The sequence below is a fragment of the Phacochoerus africanus genome, chromosome 5 (genome assembly GCF_016906955.1).
Source record: "Phacochoerus africanus isolate WHEZ1 chromosome 5, ROS_Pafr_v1, whole genome shotgun sequence".
NCBI lineage: Eukaryota > Metazoa > Chordata > Mammalia > Artiodactyla > Suidae > Phacochoerus > Phacochoerus africanus.
This window is the reverse complement of record NC_062548.1, coordinates 9,729,339-9,751,000: the sequence shown is the minus strand read 5'-3', so window position 1 is coordinate 9,751,000 and position 21,662 is coordinate 9,729,339. Positions and strand designations below refer to the sequence as shown.

The 21,662-nt window shown below is 62.3% G+C and overlaps 3 protein-coding genes across 3 annotated transcripts; 1 reads left to right on the top strand and 2 right to left on the bottom strand.

The window, feature by feature from the left end:
- Positions 1-4,648: 4,648 nt before the first annotated feature.
- Positions 4,649-9,989, bottom strand: MUC3A (mucin 3A, cell surface associated). Its single transcript, XM_047779270.1, has 9 exons — positions 9,914-9,989; positions 8,876-8,991; positions 8,612-8,670; positions 7,848-7,996; positions 7,418-7,483; positions 6,908-7,070; positions 6,426-6,514; positions 6,082-6,116; positions 4,649-5,885 (listed from the first exon to the last, which is right to left on the bottom strand). The coding sequence occupies exons 1-9, from the start codon at positions 9,987-9,989 to the stop codon at positions 5,844-5,846; spliced, it is 795 nt and encodes a 264-aa protein (XP_047635226.1). The 3' UTR covers positions 4,649-5,843.
- Positions 9,990-10,151: 162 nt separating this feature from the next.
- On the bottom strand, positions 10,152-12,013 carry LOC125126933 (flocculation protein FLO11-like). The gene is made up of 3 exons (XM_047779269.1): positions 11,770-12,013; positions 10,973-11,541; positions 10,152-10,331 (listed from the first exon to the last, which is right to left on the bottom strand). Exons 1-3 carry the CDS (start codon positions 12,011-12,013, stop codon positions 10,152-10,154), a joined length of 993 nt encoding a protein of 330 aa, XP_047635225.1.
- A 400-nt stretch (positions 12,014-12,413) lies between these two features.
- LOC125126932 (elastin-like) lies at positions 12,414-15,642 on the top strand. The gene is made up of 5 exons (XM_047779268.1): positions 12,414-12,854; positions 13,149-13,853; positions 14,154-14,333; positions 14,386-14,728; positions 15,419-15,642. Exons 1-5 carry the CDS (start codon positions 12,414-12,416, stop codon positions 15,640-15,642), a joined length of 1,893 nt encoding a protein of 630 aa, XP_047635224.1.
- The last annotated feature ends 6,020 nt before the right edge of the window (positions 15,643-21,662 follow it).

Here is a 21,662-nt window from a genome sequence, read left to right as displayed (position 1 = left end):
ACTGTTGTTCACGGGGAACCTTTTGGTCAATATGCCAGTTCTGCCCATAGCTATGAATGGCTTTGTCAGTTCTGAACTTGTCTGAGGCCTCTGTTATCTATTGATACCACCCTGCTCTACTGCCCTTCAGCCAGCACCCTCCAAGGCCACCTCCCCCTGCGGTGCCCTGGATCAGCCCAGGCAGACACAGCCTCCGAGTGGCCTCTCGGAGCCTCAGCATCAGCCGTGGGTTGTGGTTTTTTTTGCCCCGTTCCTGTGTTTCCCTCTCATAAATGAGTCTATAAACTGGCTTATTCATCCTGCTTCCTTCAGAGCAGGAGCACCTGTCTGGGCAGAGCCAGGCCTCGTGTATTTGTTGAATGAGTAAGTTTATTACTCTCTGTATAAAACACACTTTTAATTGCTCTAAATTTAAATCACCTAGGATTCAAAGGTTGCCCCTTTGTCTATGGTGAACAAATATTTTCTGGCTTTTACTGCATTTTCATACCTTGAATGTTTCCATTTCCACTTTCGCTTTGGGAGGCTCCAGAACTCTGACCCCCTGAGGCCCCTGCACCAGCCCTTCCAGGAAAGACACTTGGACCCTGGGCCCTGATGCCACTCCTCCCCCACCCTCACTATAAACACTCCAGAACTTCATGTACACAAAACAGGACACAGACGCCAATCCTCATGTTGACACCTGGTCTGGTCTCTGCGGCCCCTGTGACATGTGGAGAATCAAGACTCCTAGACCGTGTCCCTGTTTTTGTCCTCCTTCCCGAGCCCCAGGCCTCCAGAAAAACTCCATCCAGAAGTTCCAATCTCACCCCAAGTGCAGCAGATCTGCCTGGAGCCCATCATCAACCACCAAAAAGAGAGTTCTGGCCTCCAAGTCACGCAGGCTCTCGGCCCGTCTATCTAGGTGCCTTTCTCTCCTCTTCCGGGGGGTGGGGGTGGGGGTTCAGCTTCCCAGCTGGACCCTCGTGGCTTTGTGTCAGGATGGTTCTCAATGTCTCTTCCTATCTGTCCTGGCAGGAGCAACCCACTGCCGCTCGGTCCTTTGAGGTCCTTTGGTGTTTAAAAGCCTCCACTTGGAGTTCCCATTGTGGCTCAGCAGGTTAAGAACCCAGCTAGTATCCATGAGGATGTGGGTTTGATCCCTGGCCTTGCTCAGTGGGTGAAAGGATTTGGCGCTGCTGTGAGCTGCAGCATAGGTCGCGGATAGAGTTCGGATCTGGCGTTGCTGTGGCTGTGGCATAGGCTGGCGGCTATGGCATCGATTCGACCCCTAGTCTGGGAACCTTCGTATGCTGTGGGTGTGGCCCTAAAGAGATACACACACACAAAAGCCTCCACTTGGTTTTAATGCTCCTGTCCCCCGAAGATGCTCTCTCACCAGCTACCTCGCTTTCCCCACCAGTCACACGTGCCTCCCCTGCGGGGCATTCCTGCCCCGCGGCTCCCCTACTCAGCCCTGCCATGTTTTGTTCTACCTCCTCAGGCTGGCATTCCTTCTCTCCACAGTTCGCTTGTCCAAACCCTCATCAGTGCTCACGGTGAGCTGGAGTGCCCAGAGGAAGGAGCCGATTAGAAACAGAAAACCACAGATGCCACCCATAATCTCTGGCCTGACAGTCTGAAGCCCTCCCTGAGGACCCAGTGTACAGGCAGGGGTGGAGGCACCGCAGAGGGCTGAGGGCCGCCAGTGTGGGGTCAGGGCGGCACAAACCTAGTGTCACAGGAATGAGCTCACGCTAATTATCCCGTAATTATGGGTCCTGCTGATCCCAGGTAAGTCGCTCACCCTCTCTGAGCATCAACTTCTCACCTGCTTCACTTCCTTCCACGGTCTTCCTTACGAGAGTCATATAGGCTACAATGCTGAGAAGTGGCTTTGTAAATAGCAGAGCCCTCTGCAGGTGGGGGCAGGGGCTTCAGGCCACCATCGGACCTGGAGGTCCCCAGAATGGCCCTCCTTGCCTGATCTCCCCAATCCTGACGGCTCTCTGCATTTATCGGGGAGAGATGTTTTTGACTCCTTTGCGTGCTAATGCATGCATCATTATCTTTCCCATGCAATTATGAGCCCCTTGCCGACGACGGGTGTCTTTGCCTGCGTGGTGGCTGCCTCTAAGGCATGGTGGGAGGCACAGAGGCAGTGCACTTGCTGACATTTGGGTCCTTCATCGTCACCACCATCCCTCTCCTCAGCACCTGCTTGGGGAGCAGGGATGGGGGGACCCCTCTTAAGTTTGACCGCCACCCATAGCTTCCTTTTGTCTGTATGTTACCTTCCAGCTCATATGTCTGTAATGAACATGTTTTTTCATAATGTCCCTAAATCCATGAAGTCTATACCCAGTCCTGGTTCCTCTCCCCGCCAGCTCCCCCCACCCACTCACCACTCCTGCCCCCACACCCTGAATATCCTTCACCTCAAGAGAAGCTAATCTCACCTGGCACCCTGGGCTCACTCCCCCAGCGCCCCTCACCCCTGCATCCACCCTACCCACCCCTTGGGGAGGGGTTCCCTCTCAGGGGCAGGGGGGGAGTCAGAAAGTCTGTTCAGCACAAGGGGACCCATGGGAAGTCAGCTTGTAACCAGTCTCCCTGGACAAATGACCATGACAAGCTTCAATAAGAGCCTGGCTCCTCCCTCAGCCTTTCAGCTATTTCTTTTTGTTATTTTTTGGTCTTTTTTAGGGCCATGCCCTTGGCATATGGAAGTTCCCAGGCTAGGGGTCAAATGGAAGCTGTAGCTGCCAGCCTACACCACAGCCACAGCAATACCAGATCCAAGCTGGATCTGAGACCTACACTGCGGCTCACAGCAATGCTGGATCCTTAACCCACTGAGCAGGGTCAAGTATTGAACCCACGTCCTCATGGATACTAGTCAGGTTCCTTATTGCTGAACCACAACAGAAAATCCCCCTTCAGCTATTTCTAACTAGAGGGTCTTTCCCTGCCATCCCTGGAGGCCTTCCTCAAGCAAGGAGGGAAGCTTCTGGACACCCCACGGCCTCCTCCAGGGCTAGCAAACTGCAGTGTCTCTTGTGAGGTTTGGAAAGGGCCAACCCTTGGGTAGAAGTAGCTCCTAGGATGAGGGCAGGCAGAGACCATTGGCTGGGTGAGGAAAAAGCCCCCTGTCCCCAGGGGGGACACCAGGAGAACAGAATGGGTAGATTCCAGCTCCCACTCAGCCCCTGGGCCTGGGGTTTGGGGCAGACCATCGACAGCACAGCACAGGCCAGACCCCCCCCCCCCCCCGCCCCACCGCACTTGCGGGTCTCCAGGGTGACCCCTTCAGCTCCCAAAGGCAGCATGCGGGACAGCCTGGGTGTCCAGCCCTTGAGCAGCCCCCTCCCCTGCAAATCAGCCTTGCAAATCAGTGGTCAGGACACACTGGGGCCCCCAGGAACTCGGGCTGGGTCTTACTCACTTGATGTCTCAGTGGTAGTGGTAGTGGTAGTGGCAGTGGCAGTGGTAGTGGCAGTGGCGGGCACCCAGACCCAGAGAGTCAGGGGCAGGATCCAGATCACCAGCATCTCCCAGAGAGTGAGGCTCTGGCTGCAGAGTCTTCCCTCATCAGGAGGGATCCAGAAGTGAGTGCCTCCCAGGGAGGGATCAGCTATATATATACAGGACCCTGGAGACCTTTGCCTTGGGAAGGACAGTGCCTGGCCCAGGGTGGAGGTGAGATGATGAGGCCGAGTGGGTGACACACGATGATCACAGGCAGTTGGCTAAAGGGCAGTCTGTCAACCTCTCTCCTCTCTACACGGCAGGGTCTCTACAAAGTGGAAGCCAGAGCCATGGGTGTGGCAGTGCAAGAAGAAGGGACAGTCAGAGGTGTGAGAGGGTGTGACAGGAACCAAGAAATGCCAGGGAGATGGTGATTATGGAGGGAGGAGCTGCTGCCAGGCCAGGCCGGGTGGTGGGGAGGACCCCCCCTACCCTCCCTCCCAAGAGGTCCCCCTTTCGGCTTTCCTTCCCCATCAGCCACCCTGAGCTGGTCCCTTCCTAAGTAGTCCTATGCCTTCCCCACGGCCACCTGTGACCACTAGTGCTTCTCCTGGGTGGGGCTCCCATTCACACCTGAGGCTTTATGGACCTGGTCATCACCCCCATGCTGGTCACTGCCTCTCCTGCCCTGGACAAAGGTCCCAGGGGACTTTCCAACACTGCCACCCAGAGAACCAGCCCTGACCACCCTTCGGCTCCAGCCTAGCAGGCCTGGCTGCCTACAAGAGTGGCAACAAGAGGGTCCCAGCCAGGGCACAGTAGGCTCTGGCATGAGTGTGTCTGCCACCCAGGCTTGTCATTGCAAGATTTTTGGGGATGCTCGCTCACCCATCAGCACCGATGGCAGCTGACCCAGCCGGAGTCCCCCACTTCCCTGCCCCAGCCCTAAGCTCTCAATGTCAAACCCAACAGGCTCTCACCCCCTGCTCCCACCCACTCCCTGAGGAAATGGGTCCTCCGGTCTCCAAGTTCCTTTGAGGATGGTCATGTGCCCTGAGGGCTGCCCACAGACCCCCTCCTTCCTCGCTGGGAGAAACCAGGGCTCCCAGGCCCTCCTACAGCATCTCCTCTGCTGTCCCTCGCCCCCACCAAGTGCAGGAGCGGAGCACGAGAAAGAAAGACACAGAGCAGTTGCTTTTACAATGAATGCTCTATTATGTTCACTTGGGAGAACTAGGGACTCACAGACTTCCTGTGCCCAAATGAGGCCCCCCTGGGGGCTTCTGGCTTCAGGGATTATTGCAGGGATGGGGGCCAGACCAGGGAGAGGAAGGGGGAGGAGAGGTGGGGGGGGAGGGGGAGGAGCAGGAAGGGAGGGAGGGAGCCTTGAGGGATGAGTAGGAGGGGTGAGGGAGCTTTCCCACCTCAGGGTCCCACTTCCCCTCATTCTCAGGGACGGGGGAAATCTACCTCCCACCCCCCACCCACTGGGATCCAGGGCCTTTGGGGGGTCACAGGAAGGGATGGAGCCTTGGAATGGGGGACCTGGCCTAGGGAGCACCAGCTGAGAGTCCTAAGATGCGGAGCCACCTGTACCTAGCTAGGGATGGGGGGCAGGAGAGAAGGGAGGATTTAGGACTGGGGCACTGAGATGGGGGGAGTTAGGGCTACGGGTACAAGGATGGGGGAAGGGAGAGTACTGAGACGGGGAGATAGGGCTGGGTGCTGGGGGTGGGGGAGGAGTGACTAAAGAAGTGGGTTCAGGGAGTTCGCCTGTGGCTCAGTGGGTTGGGGATCTAGTGTTAGCTTTGGTGCGGGTTTGATCCCCAGCTGGAAAACTTCCGCATGTGGTGGGTGGGTTCAGAGGAGTTTAAGGGGTGGGGGAAGGGGTGCGGCAGGGGGTTACATAAGGAAAGGGTAGGAGAATGGGACGGGCTACAGGCTGGTTACAGCTTCAGGGTGACAAAGAGGCAGTAAGGATGTAACAGGAATATAAGAGCTTGAGGCCTAAGCCCCAGGGAAGGCCGTGGGCACTGGGAGAGAAGCCGTGTATCAGCACGAGGGCTGACACAGGAAGTTGCACTGGGACAGAGGTCTGACCCAGCACATCTGGTTTTCATAATAGCTACACGAGACGTCAGGACAAGGGTGACACACCCATTTTACAGGTGACAAAACTGAGGTGTGGGGGCGTTACTGACTTGCCCAAGGTTTCCACAGTGGAAGAACCTGGATTTGAACTAGGCTCCAGGTGGGTTTCACTCAAGCTGGGAGAAGACAGGGGGTCAGAGGGAAGTTGGATTTTTGCCCAAGGAAACCAGGAGACTGAGCCACACAAGTCCATGGCCATCTCTTCAAAGGCAGCGCAGACGGTTCCTCCCACTGTCAGGGGCTCACAGTGAGGAAGAGGCCATCTCAGGTCTGTGGATGTGCACCTGCCACAGATACGGGGAGACAGGGAGTGAGAATAAGGAGCCGCCTTGCTGGCGCTGGCTTGGGGGTAGGGGTGGGGGTCACTGCCTCCTGGTCCCAGCCCAGCCCCCTGCCCTGGGAGGGGGACACCTGGGACTGGACGTGGGAGAGTTCCTTACCAACCCCCTTCCCCCCTCACCCTCACATTGGTGTCCTCACCTTCTCCAAGGCCACGTGGAGGTTTCCATCTTTAACTAGAAAGAGAAAAGAGGAGAAAGTGGGGAGGTGGGGGGCGGAGTGAGGGGGATGCAAGAGGTGGGGAGAGACAGAAATGTGAGGAAGGCAGGGTCTGTGGGGGCCCCTGTGACGCCCCCCCCCCCCAGGGGTGCTGCTTGGGCCCTAGAAGGGCCGGGGGTGGGGGTGGCGTGGGGGGGAAGCCTCGAGGCAAGCTCCGGGCCTGGAAGTATATGCTTTTCTTGGGCAAGAGAGACCCTCTGGTCCTGCCCAGGCCGAAATGGTGCCCAGGAAAGCCCCATCCCCTTTCCCCAGGAAATAGGACTCACCTGTTCTGTCATCCTCAAAACCCAAGTTGGAAAAAGTCCCCACGGTGCTCTCATCCCAGGTCTCGAACCACTTCCTGTTGTCCCAGGACCTGTGTCCGAGCACCACGCTGCCGTCAGGGCTGGGCCACCCCATCTGGGACCTCTTTGCCCCCACCGTCCCCCGCCCCGTCTCCCCCACCCCCAGCGCACTCACTGGCCTCCGCCTTGGCCGCCCCTCCTCTGGGAGCGCGTGACGATGAAGCTCAGCGCCACCAGCAGCAGCAGCAGCAGCAGCACCGAGGCTCCCGCCAAGCCTCCAACCAGCACCATCCAGGGAATGCCCACCTCGCAGCGCGGGCCGGAGAACCAGTGCGTAGCGGTGGAGAAGCAGCTGGAGGAAGGGGTCATAGGTCACGCCCACCCTCCCTCTTCCGGGCCCCGGGCCCAATGGGGGACAGGTGGGCGGGGCTCCACGAGGGGCGGGCCGAGGAGCAGGGCCTCACCGGCAAGTGGGGCCGCTCCTCTCCAGAAAGCAGCGGCCCTGATGGCAGTCGATGGCGTCGTCTACGCCCGTCGTGCATTTGGTGACACAGCGGAGCCGGTTCTCCTCCAGCAAGGGGAAGTAGAAGTCCTCATAGCCCTCGGCAGCGGCCCGGCGACAGACGGCTGGGGGGTAAGTAAGAGTTGCTGAGGCCAAGACCTGGTCCGCTCTGCCGTGGGGCCTGGCTATAATGACTGAAAATGGGTGAGGACTGCATTTCCCAGAGTGGGGAGCGCAGGGGTTGACCCTGGGGGTAGATGAGGGGAGGGAAGGCCCCTCTCTCACCTTCCGGGCTGGTTCCCAGGTGGAAGCTATTGACCAGGGCCAGAGAGGCAGCGCTGACGCCGCCTCACCACTCGCCTCCCCGGAAAGGTAACCCCCCTCCTCCCTAGGGAATTTCCGTGGGCAGATATCCCTTATGGGAGGGGTCATGGCCTCCTGGGGCCACTCACCCCCTTTCCCCACCTCTCACCTTCCGGAGACAGCTCCGTCCTGGTATTGTTGTCCACCTTGATGGAGTCAGGCTTAAAACACAGGACTGGGGGGACACAGGGAGGGGCAGAGAGGGCCCTGTCAGTGTGAGGGAGGTGTGGATGGGCCACAAGGGAAGGTCCCTTTGGTCCCTCTTCTCCCCAAAATAGAAATAATCAGGGCTCCTCGGCAACCTTGGAAACCTTGGGTAGAACTGTCTCTTCCGCAGCCCAGAGGTTCTGGCCAGCCCCTCCTTAGCCCCATCCTTGACCCCATTGGCTGTGGACCTGTGTCTCTTCTCCCAACCTGCCAGAGGTAGCACAGGGCCAGCACCTGACCCCAAGAGGCCCCTGTCTGAGCTGGAGCAGGCTGGGATGGAGGCTGTGACCCTGACTCCTCCCTGGAGCCCAAGGCCCCCAGCCTGTGCTCACCCTGGTCATTCTGGCAACCGCTTCCATCCTGGCTGACCTTCCAGAGCTCCTCCTTCAAGGCCACCTTCACCTTCTCATACTCACTCTCCAGCTGGGGGCTGAAGGGTAACTCGAGCAAGACCAGATAGTCCACCACAATGCTGCCATTCCTGAGGGGGGCAAGGGAGCAGGGGGCCTGAAAAGGTGCCCAGGTCCAGGCCACCATAGGCCTGTAGAAGTGCATTTGCGGAATAACCCTAAATATATAGGTGGTGGGTTGGAAGGAGATAGAGACAATGAATTGGGATTCCAGACACGCTATGTCTAGAAGGGGCTGCCAGCAACTCTGCCTCAGGAGGTAGGACAAGAAATGATTGACATTCTCTTTTCATTACCTCTGGCCATAATCAAACCAGGCCCTCCTGGACTCTTTGCTTTATGCTTGCTGACCCATCCAGCAGACCAGGTACCAACCAGAGAGCTCAGCCATAAGCCAGACAGCAGGCGTCCCACCAGCCTTCACATACCACCTCCCTGTTATGTCCCAAGCAATTGTTCTCTTTCGTACATGCTCATAGAGGATGAGTGGCATCTCTCCTACAGAGAAATGACTCTAGAAAATAATCGCAAAATATCCCCCATGGAGTGGTCCCCTTGCCTCCTCCCTCCATCCCGCTTTGTGAAATCTGATGATTCCAAAAGCAAAAGATGGCTTCTCCAGCCCTTCATTGGGCCCCCTCCCCGCCACTTGGCACAGCCCCCATGGCCCCAGAAGGGTCTCCTACCTCAGGGACAGGATCTCCACATCCTTGAACCCCTGCATGTTTTGATAAACCTTCTGCATCTGAAATGCCAAGGATCCTGGGCTCATGTCTGACCCTCCAGACCAGGGGCCACCCAGAAGCCCAAGTTCAAATCCAGCTGACTTTAATGTAGGAAAGTTAATGTGGATTCTGCAGGTGTACCCAGTATAACCTCAAGGATCCTTAGCAGTGGAAGAGGGAGGCAGAATCAAATCAACCTTTGAGTTCCCTCCCATTCCCCCTCACCTGATCCTGGAAGGTGTTCCTGAAATCCCTGTAGGCCTTAGAAGTGTTGTTGCTGAGGTCCGGGGAGAACTCCTGGTCGACAGACACCTCCATGCGCACATCAGCGTCCACTGTGTCTGCACAAGGCACGCCCTGCTCTGGTCACTTCACCATCCACCCCTGTCTGATGTCACCACCACCCCAACCCAGAGGCTGCTTCCATGGCCCCTCTCCATGTTCCTTGAGGACTGACTGAATAGAAGGAGGGAGAGAGGTAGGAATTTTAGGATGAGATGTCCTTTGATGAGGGAAAAACTGGAAGTCAGAATGTATGGCACTCAGGCCTCTCCCTCATCTGACCAGTGGGAGGTAGAATAACAGCCCCCAAAGATGCCTATGTATGTTCCCCAAAACTTGGGAATATATTATACTACCTGGCAGTGGCAAGGCAGAATCAGGGTTGCACGTGGAATTAAGAGTACTAACCAGCTGACTTTAATGTAGGAAAGTTAATGTGGATTCTGCAGGTGCACCCAGTATAATCTCAAGGATCCTTAGCAGTGGAAGAGGGAGGCAGAAATCAAAATCAGAAGAAGATGTGAGTATGGAAAAAGGGCACAGAGATGCACTGTTGCTGGCGTGGAAGATGGAACATGGGGGCCTTGAGACAAGGTATGTGGGGAGCTTGGGAACCTGGGAAAGGCCCAGAAACAGATTCCCGCCTAGAGCCCCCAGAAAGAACCCAGCCCTGCCAACACCTTGATTTTAGCCCTGCAAGACTCATGCCGGACTGTTATAGAATTGTAATAAGTGTGCATTGTTCATCTGCTAAATTTATGATAATTTGTCACAGCAGAAATTAGAATTAATATGACTCCCAGCAGTCCAGACTGGGAGGCAGTCCCAGGAAAGAGAGTGGCCCCAGCTCTCTTCTGGAGGGGAGGGTATGGGGGGGGGATAGCATGAGGGATAAGGGAGGGATGAAGGGATGAGGCAGAGTGGCCGGGTTCAGGGAGAGTCAGTGATACCTCCCAGGAAGAAGTGCAGACAGCAACTCACCCAGATCCATCTGTTCCACGGCAAACTCGCAGCGGGAGCCATAGAAAGTGCTGGGGCAGAAACAGCGGCTGTGCATCCAGGTGCCACCATTGTCACAAGTGCCTGAGTGTTCACAGGGGAGAAAAAAAAAAAAAAAAGTTCCGGACAGGACAGGATTGACCTTCGTCACGGGAATTTAACAGGAAAGGGAGGAGATGTGACAGGGAGGTGGGACATCCAACCTGGCGTGGTGGTCAACCTAGACTGTGTGATCATCCGAGTAGTGATCGAAGTTCTCCTGGGGGACGTAAGGATGGGGAGAGTCTTGGTCATCAGTATCCCTGGAGTCCTGGTTGCGGATGGGGTGCGGCGTGTCAGCTTGCTTGAAGTCATCATGGCAGTTGAAAAGCTGCTCCTTGGTTTCATGATCAGTGGGAGGCTAGTGAGGCCAGGCACACGTGGGATAATTACAGACTTGGTGCTCATCCAGATTCCGCTGCTGGGCCTCTGTGTGCTTGTCGAAACTGTGTTAATGGAGATGGTTCCAGTGCTGATAGAACTGGGAGCATCCGTTACGTGGGTGGGCTCAGTTTCCAGAACTGAAGTAGAAGCATCCGTTTTGGCAGGAAACCCAGTTGTCACCACGGTGGAAATGGGGGAGGTGGCCATCTCAGTAGTAGAGGTGAAAATGGATAATGGGACGGTAGACATAGAAGTAACTTCATTATTTGTATCTACTTCTATACATGGTGTAGTGGGAGAAGCAGACACTATAGTAACTGATATAGATTCTGGACACTGGGTAGTGGAAGAGAGAGTCAATACAGTGGTTGTTTTGGTAGGAGAGGTCATTAGGGGAGACATGGTTGGAGAAGTTCTTGTAGTTTCAGACATAGAAAGAGTGGGAAAAGCACTGACAGAAGAAGACCTGGTGATTTCTGTACTGGAGATATGCGAGGAGGTAGGAAAAGATTTAGTAGTTGTAGTGAGCACTGAACTTGCACTAATGGAAGATAGAGAAGAGGACATTGTTATTGTGGGTATTGAAGAGGAGATGATGGTGCTAAAAGGGGTCATTACTGCGCTAGTGGAAGTACTCAACATAGGGAAAGGTGATGAGGGAGAAACACTTAAAGTACTGAGAGGTATCTTCGAGGTGGGTGTTGTTATCATGCTTGTGGTCCCACTCTTCGCTACTTCTGTGGTGGAGGAAGTGGGGAAAATTGCTGTGATGGAGGAAGCTAAGGTTGAAGAGGTGGGAGTGGTTTCTAACCTGGTAGTGGTGAAAGTACTAGTGGGATATGGAGAAGTGGACGAGGCTTGGGTAGTAAGGATTGTGGGGATCAAGGTGGACAGAGTAGTAGTGTCAGAGGTCCCACTAGGGACTGGCTCTGTGGCTGGGAAAAAAGATGATGGAGGCATACTTGTGGATGATGTAAGGATGGTGCTGGTGGTCGCTGGAGTAGAGCTGGGAGATGTCTGAAAATGGATGGTATTCATTGGAGTAACTGTTGATGTGACTGCAGAAGTAGAAGTAATGTCTGTCGTGAGAGACTCTGAATAAATGGTACTGGTAGGAGTGAGACTGGTTTTCAAAGTGGATGAAGCAAGAGACGTTGCATCCCTCGTCTTGGCTATTTGTGTAGTAGCTTGAGTGGAAGAGGGAGGTCCTATTGTTGTAGCTGTCATGTAGGTATCAATGATAGTGGATGCCAAGGTGGATTCACCAATTGTGTGCATCACATTTGTGCTCCTTGCAGATGAGGTGGGACTCTCTGTCTGAGTGATCCTGGTACTGCTGGTAGACGTGGTGGAGGAGCCTGCACATGTAAGAGTAATGCTTGTAGTGAAGGAGGGGGTGGCAGAGCTCTGGGTACTGGTGAAAAAGGATGTCACAGGAGGCATTGAGGAAGAGGTGCTGATGACACTGAATGATGCATCTGTATTGTGCAAGGTGGGGGAATGAGTGATGATATTTGAAGGAGTTACAGAATCGCTAGGAAGCGTAGGTTTGGAGGTGAGGGTAGAAGTGGTACTTAATGGAAGAGTGATGCTGCTGGAGGTGGAGATACTGATTGATGTTGGGATAGGGCTGCTCGTATGAACAAAAGATGGAGTCATATGTTTTGAGGTGTAAGGGGTGAAAGAAGTGGATGGAGGTGAGGTGCTTGTGGATGTGATAATGCTATTTGTGGAGAATACATCAGAAGAGGTAATGCCTGAAGGGATTTGTTTTGTGGTTGGGATAGGAGTGGAAATGACAAGGGTGGAAGCACTCCTGAAATTTTCTGAAGAGGAGGGACTGAAAACAGTGCTTGATAAGAAAGTAGAAAAAGTGGAAATGTCAGGGGATATGGTGAATTTGCCAGTGGCAGTGATATCACTGTTAATAAAAGGTGAAGACGTTGATGCAGGCTTACTAGTAGAAACTGCTGCAGTCGCTGTGGACAAATCTGTAGGTTTTGACGTGATAGGGAAAGACACTGTGCTGCGAGTAAAAGTCTTAGAGACAGCAGAAGTAATGGGGGAAGAATTGGCAGCAGGGGCAGGCAGCGTGGTGGGGGCCAGCGGGGAGGACCCCGGGCCGCTGGTGGAGGACGTCAGGGTGTGGGCGGCCACGGGCGTGGAGGTGGTGGTGGGTGCCGGGGACGGGGCCGTGTGGGTGGGCGTGGCGGCTGTGGTGAGGGAAGGCGGAGACGTGATGCGGGTGGTGATGGCGGCGGGAGAGCCGGGGGAGAGGTCAGTGGCCGGGGTGCCGGAGGTGGGGCGCGGCGGAGCGGAGCTGGAGCCGGCCGCCACCGCCGAGGTGGCACTCGGGGCCTGGGTGGCCCGGGTACCGGCGGTCGGGGCGGGAGAGGAGCCCCCGGAGGAGGTCCCCGCGGGGCTGGTGGAGAGGGAGGGCGCGGGGGTGCTGCGGGTACTGGTGAACATGGATGTCACGCCGGGCCCCGTGGCCGCGGTGGTGGGGAGGGCGGGCGTGGTGTGTGTCGTGCGGAGGGGGGCGGGGGCGGGCGTGGTGGTGGCGGGGGCGGGGGCGGAGCTGGCGGGAGCGAGCGTGGAGCCCAGGGCGGCCGTGGGGGTCGGGGCCCCCGTGGACGGGGCGGAGGCGGCGCTGGTGGCGGTGGTGGTGGTGGCCGGGGCTGTGGCTGGGAGGCCGGGCGCCGAGGGGGAGGCGGAGGCGGAGGCGGCGGCGGGGGAGGAGGGCGTGACGGAGGTGGAGGTGGGTGGCGATGTGAGTGTGGGGTGGACGGTGGAGGGGACGGTGCCGGAGGTGACGGCCGGGGCGCTGTGTGGTGTGCCGGGGGCGGCCGTGGTGACCCTGAGTGTGGTGGCGTCCCGGGTGGCCTGGGACGCGGGGGGCGTGGGCAGGGTGGCCGTGGTCGCGGAGGCGGGGGCCGAGGTGGCGGGGCCAGGGCTGGTGTCGGAGGTGGCCCCGGTGGGCGGGGCGGAGCTGGCCGGCGCGGGGAGGGAGGTGGTGTGGGTGGCAGGGGTGCCGCTCGGGGAGCTGGACCCAGGGCTGGTGCTGGAGGTCCAGGCGGGGGCGGGCAGCGTGGTGGGGGCCGGCGGGGAGGACCCCGGGCCGCTGGTGGAGGACGTCAGGGTGTGGGCGGCCACGGGCGTGGAGGTGGTGGTGGGTGCCGGGGACGGGGCCGTGTGGGTGGGCGTGGCGGCTGTGGTGAGGGAAGGCGGAGACGCGATGCGGGTGGTGATGGCGGCGGGAGAGCCGGGGGAGAGGTCAGTGGCCGGGGTGCCGGAGGTGGGGCGCGGCGGAGCGGAGCTGGAGCCGGCCGCCACCGCCGAGGTGGCACTCGGGGCCTGGGTGGCCCGGGTACCGGCGGTCGGGGGCGGGAGAGGAGCCCCCGGAGGAGGTCCCCGCGGGGCTGGTTGGAGAGGGAGGGGCGCGGGGGTGCTGCGGGTACTGGTGAACATGGATGTCACGCCGGGCCCCGTGGCCGCGGTGGTGGGGAGGGCGGGCGTGGTGTGTGTCGTGCGGAGGGGGGCGGGGGCGGGCGTGGTGGTGGCGGGGGCGGGGGCGGAGCTGGCGGGAGCGAGCGTGGAGCCCAGGGCGGCCGTGGGGGTCGGGGCCCCCGTGGACGGGGCGGAGGCGGCGCTGGTGGCGGTGGTGGTGGTGGCCGGGGCTGTGGCTGGGAGGCCGGGCGCCGAGGGGGAGGCGGAGGCGGAGGCGGAGGCGGCGGCGGGGGAGGAGGGCGTGACGGAGGTGGAGGTGGGTGGCGATGTGAGTGTGGGGTGGACGGTGGAGGGGACGGTGCCGGAGGTGACGGCCGGGGCGCTGTGTGGTGTGCCGGGGGCGGCCGTGGTGACCCTGAGTGTGGTGGCGTCCCGGGTGGCCTGGGACGCGGGGGGCGTGGGCAGGGTGGCCGTGGTCGCGGAGGCGGGGGCCGAGGTGGCGGGGCCAGGGCTGGTGTCGGAGGTGGCCCCGGTGGGCGGGGCGGAGCTGGCCGGCGCGGGGAGGGAGGTGGTGTGGGTGGCAGGGGGTGCCGCTCGGGGAGCTGGACCCAGGGCTGGTGCTGGAGGTCCAGGCGGGGGCGGGCAGCGTGGTGGGGGCCGGCGGGGAGGACCCCGGGCCGCTGGTGGAGGACGTCAGGGTGTGGGCGGCCACGGGCGTGGAGGTGGTGGTGGGTGCCGGGGACGGGGCCGTGTGGGTGGGCGTGGCGGCTGTGGTGAGGGAAGGCGGAGACGTGATGCGGGTGGTGATGGCGGCGGGAGAGCCGGGGGAGAGGTCAGTGGCCGGGGTGCCGGAGGTGGGGGCGCGGCGGAGCGGAGCTGGAGCCGGCCGCCACCGCCGAGGTGGCACTCGGGGCCTGGGTGGCCCGGGTACCGGCGGTCGGGGCGGGAGAGGAGCCCCCGGAGGAGGTCCCCGCGGGGCTGGTGGAGAGGGAGGGCGCGGGGGTGCTGCGGGTACTGGTGAACATGGATGTCACGCCGGGCCCCGTGGCCGCGGTGGTGGGGAGGGCGGGCGTGGTGTGTGTCGTGCGGAGGGGGGCGGGGGCGGGCGTGGTGGTGGCGGGGGCGGGGGCGGAGCTGGCGGGAGCGAGCGTGGAGCCCAGGGCGGCCGTGGGGGTCGGGGCCCCCGTGGACGGGGCGGAGGCGGCGCTGGTGGCGGTGGTGGTGGTGGCCGGGGCTGTGGCTGGGAGGCCGGGCGCCGAGGGGGAGGCGGAGGCGGAGGCGGAGGCGGCGGCGGGGGAGGAGGGCGTGACGGAGGTGGAGGTGGGTGGCGATGTGAGTGTGGGGTGGACGGTGGAGGGGACGGTGCCGGAGGTGACGGCCGGGGCGCTGTGTGGTGTGCCGGGGGCGGCCGTGGTGACCCTGAGTGTGGTGGCGTCCCGGGTGGCCTGGGACGCGGGGGGCGTGGGCAGGGGTGGCCGTGGTCGCGGAGGCGGGGGCCGAGGTGGCGGGGCCAGGGCTGGTGTCGGAGGTGGCCCCGGTGGGCGGGGCGGAGCTGGCCGGCGCGGGGAGGGAGGTGGTGTGGGGTGGCAGGGGTGCCGCTCGGGGAGCTGGACCCAGGGCTGGTGCTGGAGGTCCAGGCGGGGGCGGGCAGCGTGGTGGGGGCCGGCGGGGAGGACCCCGGGCCGCTGGTGGAGGACGTCAGGGTGTGGGCGGCCACGGGCGTGGAGGTGGTGGTGGGTGCCGGGGACGGGGCCGTGTGGGTGGGCGTGGCGGCTGTGGTGAGGGAAGGCGGAGACGTGATGCGGGTGGTGATGGCGGCGGGAGAGCCGGGGGAGAGGTAGTGGGGCCGGTGGGAGGTGGGGCGGGAGGAGAGGGAGTGGAGGCGGGAGGTGGCATGGGGTGGGTGGGGGTACGGCGGTGGGGGGGGGGGAGAGGAGCCGGAGGAGGTTCGCGGGGTGGTGGAGTGGAGAGGGGAGGGGCGGGGGTGCTGCGGGTATGGTGAACATGGAGTACAGCCGGGCGTGGGGGTGGTGGGAGGGCGGGCGTGGTGTGTGTGTGGGAGGGGGGGGGGGGGGGCGTGGGTGGTGGGGGGGCGGGCGGGAGCTGGGGGGAGGGGGGAGCGGAGTGGAGCAGGGCGGCGGGGGGTGGGGGCCCCGTGGACGGGGCGGAGGCGGCGCTGGTGGCGGTGGTGGTGGTGGCGGGGCTGTGGCTGGGAGGCCGGGCGCCGAGGGGGAGGCGGAGGGGGAGGCGGGAGGGGGGGGGGGAGGAGGTGGCGTGACGGAGGTGGAGGTGGGTGGCGATGTGAGTGTGGGGTGGACGGTGGAGGGGACGGTGCCGGAGGTGACGGCCGGGGCGCTGTGTGGTGTGCCGGGGGCGGCCGTGGTGACTGAGTGTGGTGGCGTCCCGGGTGGCCTGGGACGCGGGGGGCGTGGGCAGGGTGGCCGTGGTCGCGGAGGCGGGGGCCGAGTGGGGGGCCAGGGCTGGTGCGGAGGTGGCCCCGGTGGGCGGGGCGGAGCTGGCCGGCGCGGGGAGGGAGGTGGTGTGGGTGGAGGGGTGCCGCTCGGGGAGCTGGACCCAGGCTGGTGCTGGAGGTCCAGGCGGGGGGGGCAGCGTGGTGGGGGGGGGGGGCGGACGGGGGGTGGGCACGGAGGGCGGTGGGGGGGGGGGGAGGTGGGGTGGGGGGCGGGGAGGCGGGTGGGGTGTGGGGTGGCGGGGTGGGAGGGAGGGGAGAGTGATGGGGTGTGGAGGGGCGGGAGAGCGGGGGAGAGGTAGTGGGGGGTGCCGGAGGTGGGGGGGCGGGAGGGAGTGGAGCCGGGCCGGAGGTGGATCTGGGCCTGGGTGGCGGGTACGGCGGTCGGGGCGGGAGAGGAGCCCCGGAGGAGGTCCGCGGGGCTGGTGGAGAGGGGAGGCGCGGGGGTGCTGTGGGTACTGGTGAACATGGATGTCACGGGGGTGGGGCGGTGGTGGGGGGAGGGGGGCGGGTGTGGTGTGTGTCGTGGGGGGGGGGGGGGGCGGTGGTGGTGGCGGGGGGGGGGGGCGGAGGGGCGGGAGCGAGCGTGGAGCCCAGGGGGCCGTGGGGTCGGGGCCCCCGTGGACGGGGCGGAGGCGGCGCTGGTGGCGGTGGTGGTGGTGGTGGCGGGGCTGTGGCTGGGAGGGGCGCCGAGGGGAGGCGGAGGCGGAGGGGGGCGGGGGGGAGGAGGGCGTGACGGAGGTGGAGGTGGGTGGCGATGTGAGTGTGGGGTGGACGGTGGAGGGGAGGTGCGGAGGTGACGCGGGGGCGCTGTGTGTGGGTGCCGGGGCGGCCGTGGTGACCCTGAGTGTGGTGGCGTCCCGGGTGGCCTGGGACGCGGGGGGCGTGGGCAGGGTGGCCGTGGTCGGGGAGGGGGGGCCGAGTGTCGGGGCAGGGCGGTGTCGGAGGTGGCCCCGGTGGCGGGGGGGAGCTGGCCGGCGCGGGGAGGGAGGTGGTGTGGGTGGCAGGGGTGCCGCTCGGGGAGCTGGACCCAGGGCTGGTGCTGGAGGTCCAGGCGGGGGGGGCAGCGTGGTGGGGGCGGCGGGGAGGACCCCGGGCCGTGGTGGGGATCAGGGTGTGGGCGGCCACGGGCGTGGAGGTGGTGGTGGGTGCCGGGGACGGGGCCGTGTGGGTGGGCGTGGCGGCTGTGGTGAGGGAAGGCGGAGACGTGATGCGGGTGGTGATGGCGCGGGAGAGCCGGGGGAGGTCAGTGGCCGGGGTGCCGGAGGTGGGGCGCGGGCGGAGCGGAGCTGGAGCCGGCCGCCACGCCGAGGTGGCACTCGGGGCCTGGGTGGGCCGGGTACGCGGGTCGGGGCGGGAGAGGAGCCCCGCGGAGGGTCCCCGCGGGGCTGTGGAGAGGGAGGGCGCGGGGGTGCTGCGGGTACTGGTGACATGGATGTCACGCCGGGCCCCGGGGGGGGTGGGGGGGGGGGGCGTGGGTGTGTGTCGTGCGGAGGGGGGGGGGGGGGGTGGTGGGGGGGGGGGGGGGGGAGCTGGGCGGGAGCGAGCGTGGAGCCAGGGCGGCCGTGGGGGTCGGGGCCCCCGTGGACGGGGCGGAGGGGCGTGGTGGCGGTGTGTGGTGGTGGCCGGGGCTGTGGCTGGGAGGCCGGGCGCCGAGGGGAGGCGGAGGCGGGGCGGAGGCGGCGGGGGGAGGAGGGCGTGAGGAGGTGGAGGTGGGTGGCGATGTGAGTGGTGGGGTGGACGGTGGAGGGGACGGTGCCGGAGGTGACGGCGGGGCGGTGTGGTGTGCGCGGGCGGCCGTGGTGACCCTGAGTGTGGTGGCGTCCCGGGTGGCTGGGACGCGGGGGGCGTGGGCAGGGTGGCCGTGGTCGGAGGCGGGGGCCGAGGTGGCGGGGCCAGGGCTGGTGTCGGAGGTGGCCCCGGTGGGCGGGGCGGAGCTGGGGCGCGGGGAGGGAGGTGGTGTGGGTGGCAGGGGTGCGTCGGGGAGCTGGACCCAGGGCTGGTGCTGGAGGTCAGGCGGGGCGGGCAGCGTGGTGGGGGCCGGCGGGGGGACCCGGGCCGCTGGTGGAGGACGTCAGGGTGTGGGCGGCCACGGGCGTGGAGGTGGTGGTGGGGTGCAGCGGGGGGGGCGTGGGGTGTCGGTGTGGCGGCTGTGGTGTGAGGGAAGGCGGAGACGGATGCGGGTGGTGATGGCGGCGGAGAGCCGGGGAGAGGTCAGTGGCCGGGGTGCCGGAGGTGGGGCGCGGCGGAGCGGAGCTGGAGCCGGCCGCCACCGCCGAGGTGGCACTCGGGCCTGGGTGGCCCGGGTACCGGCGGTCGGCGGGAGAGGAGCCCCGGGAGGTCCCCGCGGGGCTGGTGGAGAGGGAGGCGCGGGGGTGCTGCGGGTACTGGTGAACATGGATGTCACGCCGGGCCCCGTGGCCGCGGTGGTGGGGAGGGCGGGGCGTGGTGTGTGTCGTGCGGAGGGGGGCGGGGGCGGGCGTGGTGGTTGGCGGGGGGCGGGGGCGGAGCTGGCGGGAGCGAGCGTGGAGCCCAGGGCGGCCGTGGGGGTCGGGGCCCCCGTGGACGGGGCGGAGGCGGCGCTGGTGGCGGTGGTGGTGGTGGCCGGGGCTGTGGCTGGGAGGCCGGGCGCCGAGGGGGAGGCGGCGGCGGAGGCGGAGGCGGCGGCGGGGGAGGAGGGCGTGACGGAGGTGGGGGTGGGTGGCGATGTGAGTGTGGGTTGGACGGTGGAGGGGACGGTGCCGGAGGTGATGGCCGGGGCGCTGTGTGGTGTGCCGGGGGCGGCCGTGGTGACCCTGAGTGTGGTGGCGTCCCGGGTGGCCTGGGACGCGGGGGGCGTGGGCAGGGTGGCCGTGGTCGCGGAGGCGGGGGCCGAGGTGGCGGGGCCAGGGCTGGTGTCGGAGGTGGCCCCGGTGGGCGGGGCGGAGCTGGCCGGCGCGGGGAGGGAGGTGGTGTGGGTGGCAGGGGTGCCGCTCGGGGAGCTGGACCCAGGGCTGGTGCTGGAGGTCCAGGCGGGGGCGGGCAGCGTGGTGGGGGCCGGCGGGGAGGACCCCGGGCCGCTGGTGGAGGACGTCAGGGTGTGGGCGGCCATGGGCGTGGAGGTGGTGGTGGGTGCCGGGGACGGGGCCGTGTGGGTGGGCGTGGCGGCTGTGGTGAGGGAAGGCGGAGACGCGATGCGGGTGGTGATGGCGGCGGGAGAGCCGGGGGAGAGGTCAGTGGCCGGGGTGCCGGAGGTGGGGCGCGGCGGAGCGGAGCTGGAGCCGGCCGCCACCGCCGAGGTGGCACTCGGGGCCTGGGTGGCCCGGGTACCGGCGGTCGGGGCGGGAGAGGAGCCCCCGGAGGAGGTCCCCGCGGGGCTGGTGGAGAGGGAGGGCGCGGGGGTGCTGCGGGTACTGGTGAACATGGATGTCACTAGTGGTTTGGCTGCGAGTCCGGGCACCCCGGAGGGGGAGGGGATGGTGGAGGCGGGGGACGAGGGAGTGACTGTGGTGTATGTAGGTGGCGATGTGAGTGTGGGGTGGATGGTGGCCTGGTCGGTGCTTGAGGTGACGGCCGAGGCGCTGTGTGGTGTGCCGGGGGCGGCCGTGGTGACCCTGAGTGTGTTGGCTTTCTGAGTGGTTTTGTATATGGTTGTGATTAGTTCTGTTATAATTTCTCTTTTGTTTTTTGTTAGAGAATAGTAGGAGATATTCTTTGTTTGGTTTTGTGTTTTCGTCAGGATATTTGGATTTTCGATATTTACAATATTTTTTGTTTTTCTTAAAGAGTATATATCATTTGTATTTGTGTTTTTTTCTACTGTCATAATTTTCGATGAGACCGTTTGGGTTTTATATTTCGATTTATCCGCATCTGATGGATTTCCATATTTCTCCTGGCTTGTGGTTTTGACTGTTGTTTTTGGACTGATATCATTTTTTCTCGTGGTAGTATAGATATTTTGTCTTTTGTAGATAGTGACGTGAGATGTCCTTTTAATTCGTGGTATTTCTGTTATCCTCCTGTAATTATATGTGGAAGCACGTTTTATTCTGATTTTGAGTGACCTAGTGGTAGGCATACTTGTGGCTTTGGCGTTTCTTGTTAGTGATGAAGAGGTTGATGTGGCATGGGTGATTGGGGTTGTGGTCATTAGGGTGGACAGAAGCTTAGTGTTTGAGGTCCATGCGGGGACTATTTCTTTGGTTGTTGCAAGTACCGATGAGTGAGGCATCCTCACATTTGATGTCAAGGCATTGGTGGTCATTGACCTAGTTGTAATGGACGTCAGATTATGGATTTTAATTGTGGGAGTGTCTGATATGATTGGTGGAGTGGCAGTGATTGCTGTTGTGAGAGGCTCTTTGGACGTGTCACTGGTGGGGATAAATGTGGTTTCCCAAGTGGATGAAGCTTGAGCGGCTGTACCCCTCATCTTGCCTGTTTCTGTGGTGGCTGCAGTGGTGGAGGGATATCCCTTGGTAGTGGATGTCGTGTATGCATCAGTGTTGGCTGGCACAGGGCTTGCTTTGGACGTGGTCTGTGTGGTAGAAATCATTGTGTCTGTGGGAATGATAGAAGACATGTTTGAAGAAATAGAAGCAATTACTGTGGTGAGAGTTTCTCTGGGAATGTCAGTCATTGAAATAAGTGTCGTTTTCACATAGCTCATTGCATGTGAAGGAGTTGCTTTTGGTGCACCTAGTGCAGTGGTAGCTTCAGGAGCAGCCTGTATAACTGGTGCCATAGGTATTGCTACTATATCAGTTGAGGAAAGTGCATGCCTGGTGGCTGTAGTTGTTTTAAATGTACTGACTTTGTTTGGAAATGAAGTAGTGGTTGTAATCAAGGGACTACTGGTGGTGGGAGAGGCGCTTTTATCAGTCACTGTTGTCATCAAAGTGTTTTTAGTAGTTAGAGAAGGGGTAGTAGCAGAGGTGGACACGATGGTTGGGGTAGGAGACTGAGTTGTGCGGACAGTTGCAGCAGTTGGGGTAGTGTTTTCCATGGTACCAGTCAGAGAGGAGATCAGAGTGTCTAGGGTCATGGCGGTGGTTGGGACAAAGGACGAGGCATGGGCCATGGTTGCGAGAGTTTTCCCCGGAGTGGTGATGGTGGGAGAATTGGTCACGGCTGAGGTGACTCGCTTGGTAGCTGTCACAGGGTGGGTACTGGTTCTGGTTGTCTGTGGCTTCCCTGTCACAGGTGGGGCCGTGTAAGAGCTGGTGAAGGACACTTGGGTCCGTGTCATGCAGGTGGTGGGGGCGTAAGTGGTAGTGACCGTAAAGCTCAATGGATTGACGCACTCTGTCATGCCCTTATAGACAACCAGGGTCGGTGGGGTGGTTTCGACCTTGAAGACAAACTTGGGCATGTGGATTGCTGAGGTGTTGGAATCAGTTGGCGGTTTGA

Excerpts from the sequence above, each read along its gene's own strand:
- MUC3A (XM_047779270.1), bottom strand. The coding sequence starts at position 9,989 with ATGCACAGCCGCTGTTTCTGCCCCAGCACTTTCTATGGCTCCCGCTGC. Across the intron at positions 7,997-8,611 it reads GTGGAGATCCTGTCCCTGAG|GAATGGCAGCATTGTGGTGG; the intron begins GTAGGAGACCCT and ends TGCCCCCCTCAG. Across the intron at positions 6,515-6,907 it reads AGGAGCGGCCCCACTTGCCG|GTCCTGGGACAACAGGAAGT; the intron begins GTGAGGCCCTGC and ends GCTCGGACACAG.
- LOC125126933 (XM_047779269.1), bottom strand. The coding sequence starts at position 12,013 with ATGACTCCATCTTTTGTTCATACGAGCAGCCCTATCCCAACATCAATC. Across the intron at positions 11,542-11,769 it reads TGTGACATCCTTTTTCACCA|CTACTACACAAATAGCCAAG; the intron begins GTACCCAGAGCT and ends CTTCCACTCAAG. Across the intron at positions 10,332-10,972 it reads TGAGTACTTCCACTAGCGCA|CCTCCCACTGATCATGAAAC; the intron begins GTAATGACCCCT and ends TGGCCTCACTAG.
- LOC125126932 (XM_047779268.1), top strand. The coding sequence starts at position 12,414 with ATGGGGGAAGAATTGGCAGCAGGGGCAGGCAGCGTGGTGGGGGCCAGC. Across the intron at positions 12,855-13,148 it reads CGGGCCCCGTGGCCGCGGTG|GGGACGGTGCCGGAGGTGAC; the intron begins GTGGGGAGGGCG and ends TGGACGGTGGAG. Across the intron at positions 13,854-14,153 it reads CGGGCCCCGTGGCCGCGGTG|GGGACGGTGCCGGAGGTGAC; the intron begins GTGGGGAGGGCG and ends TGGACGGTGGAG.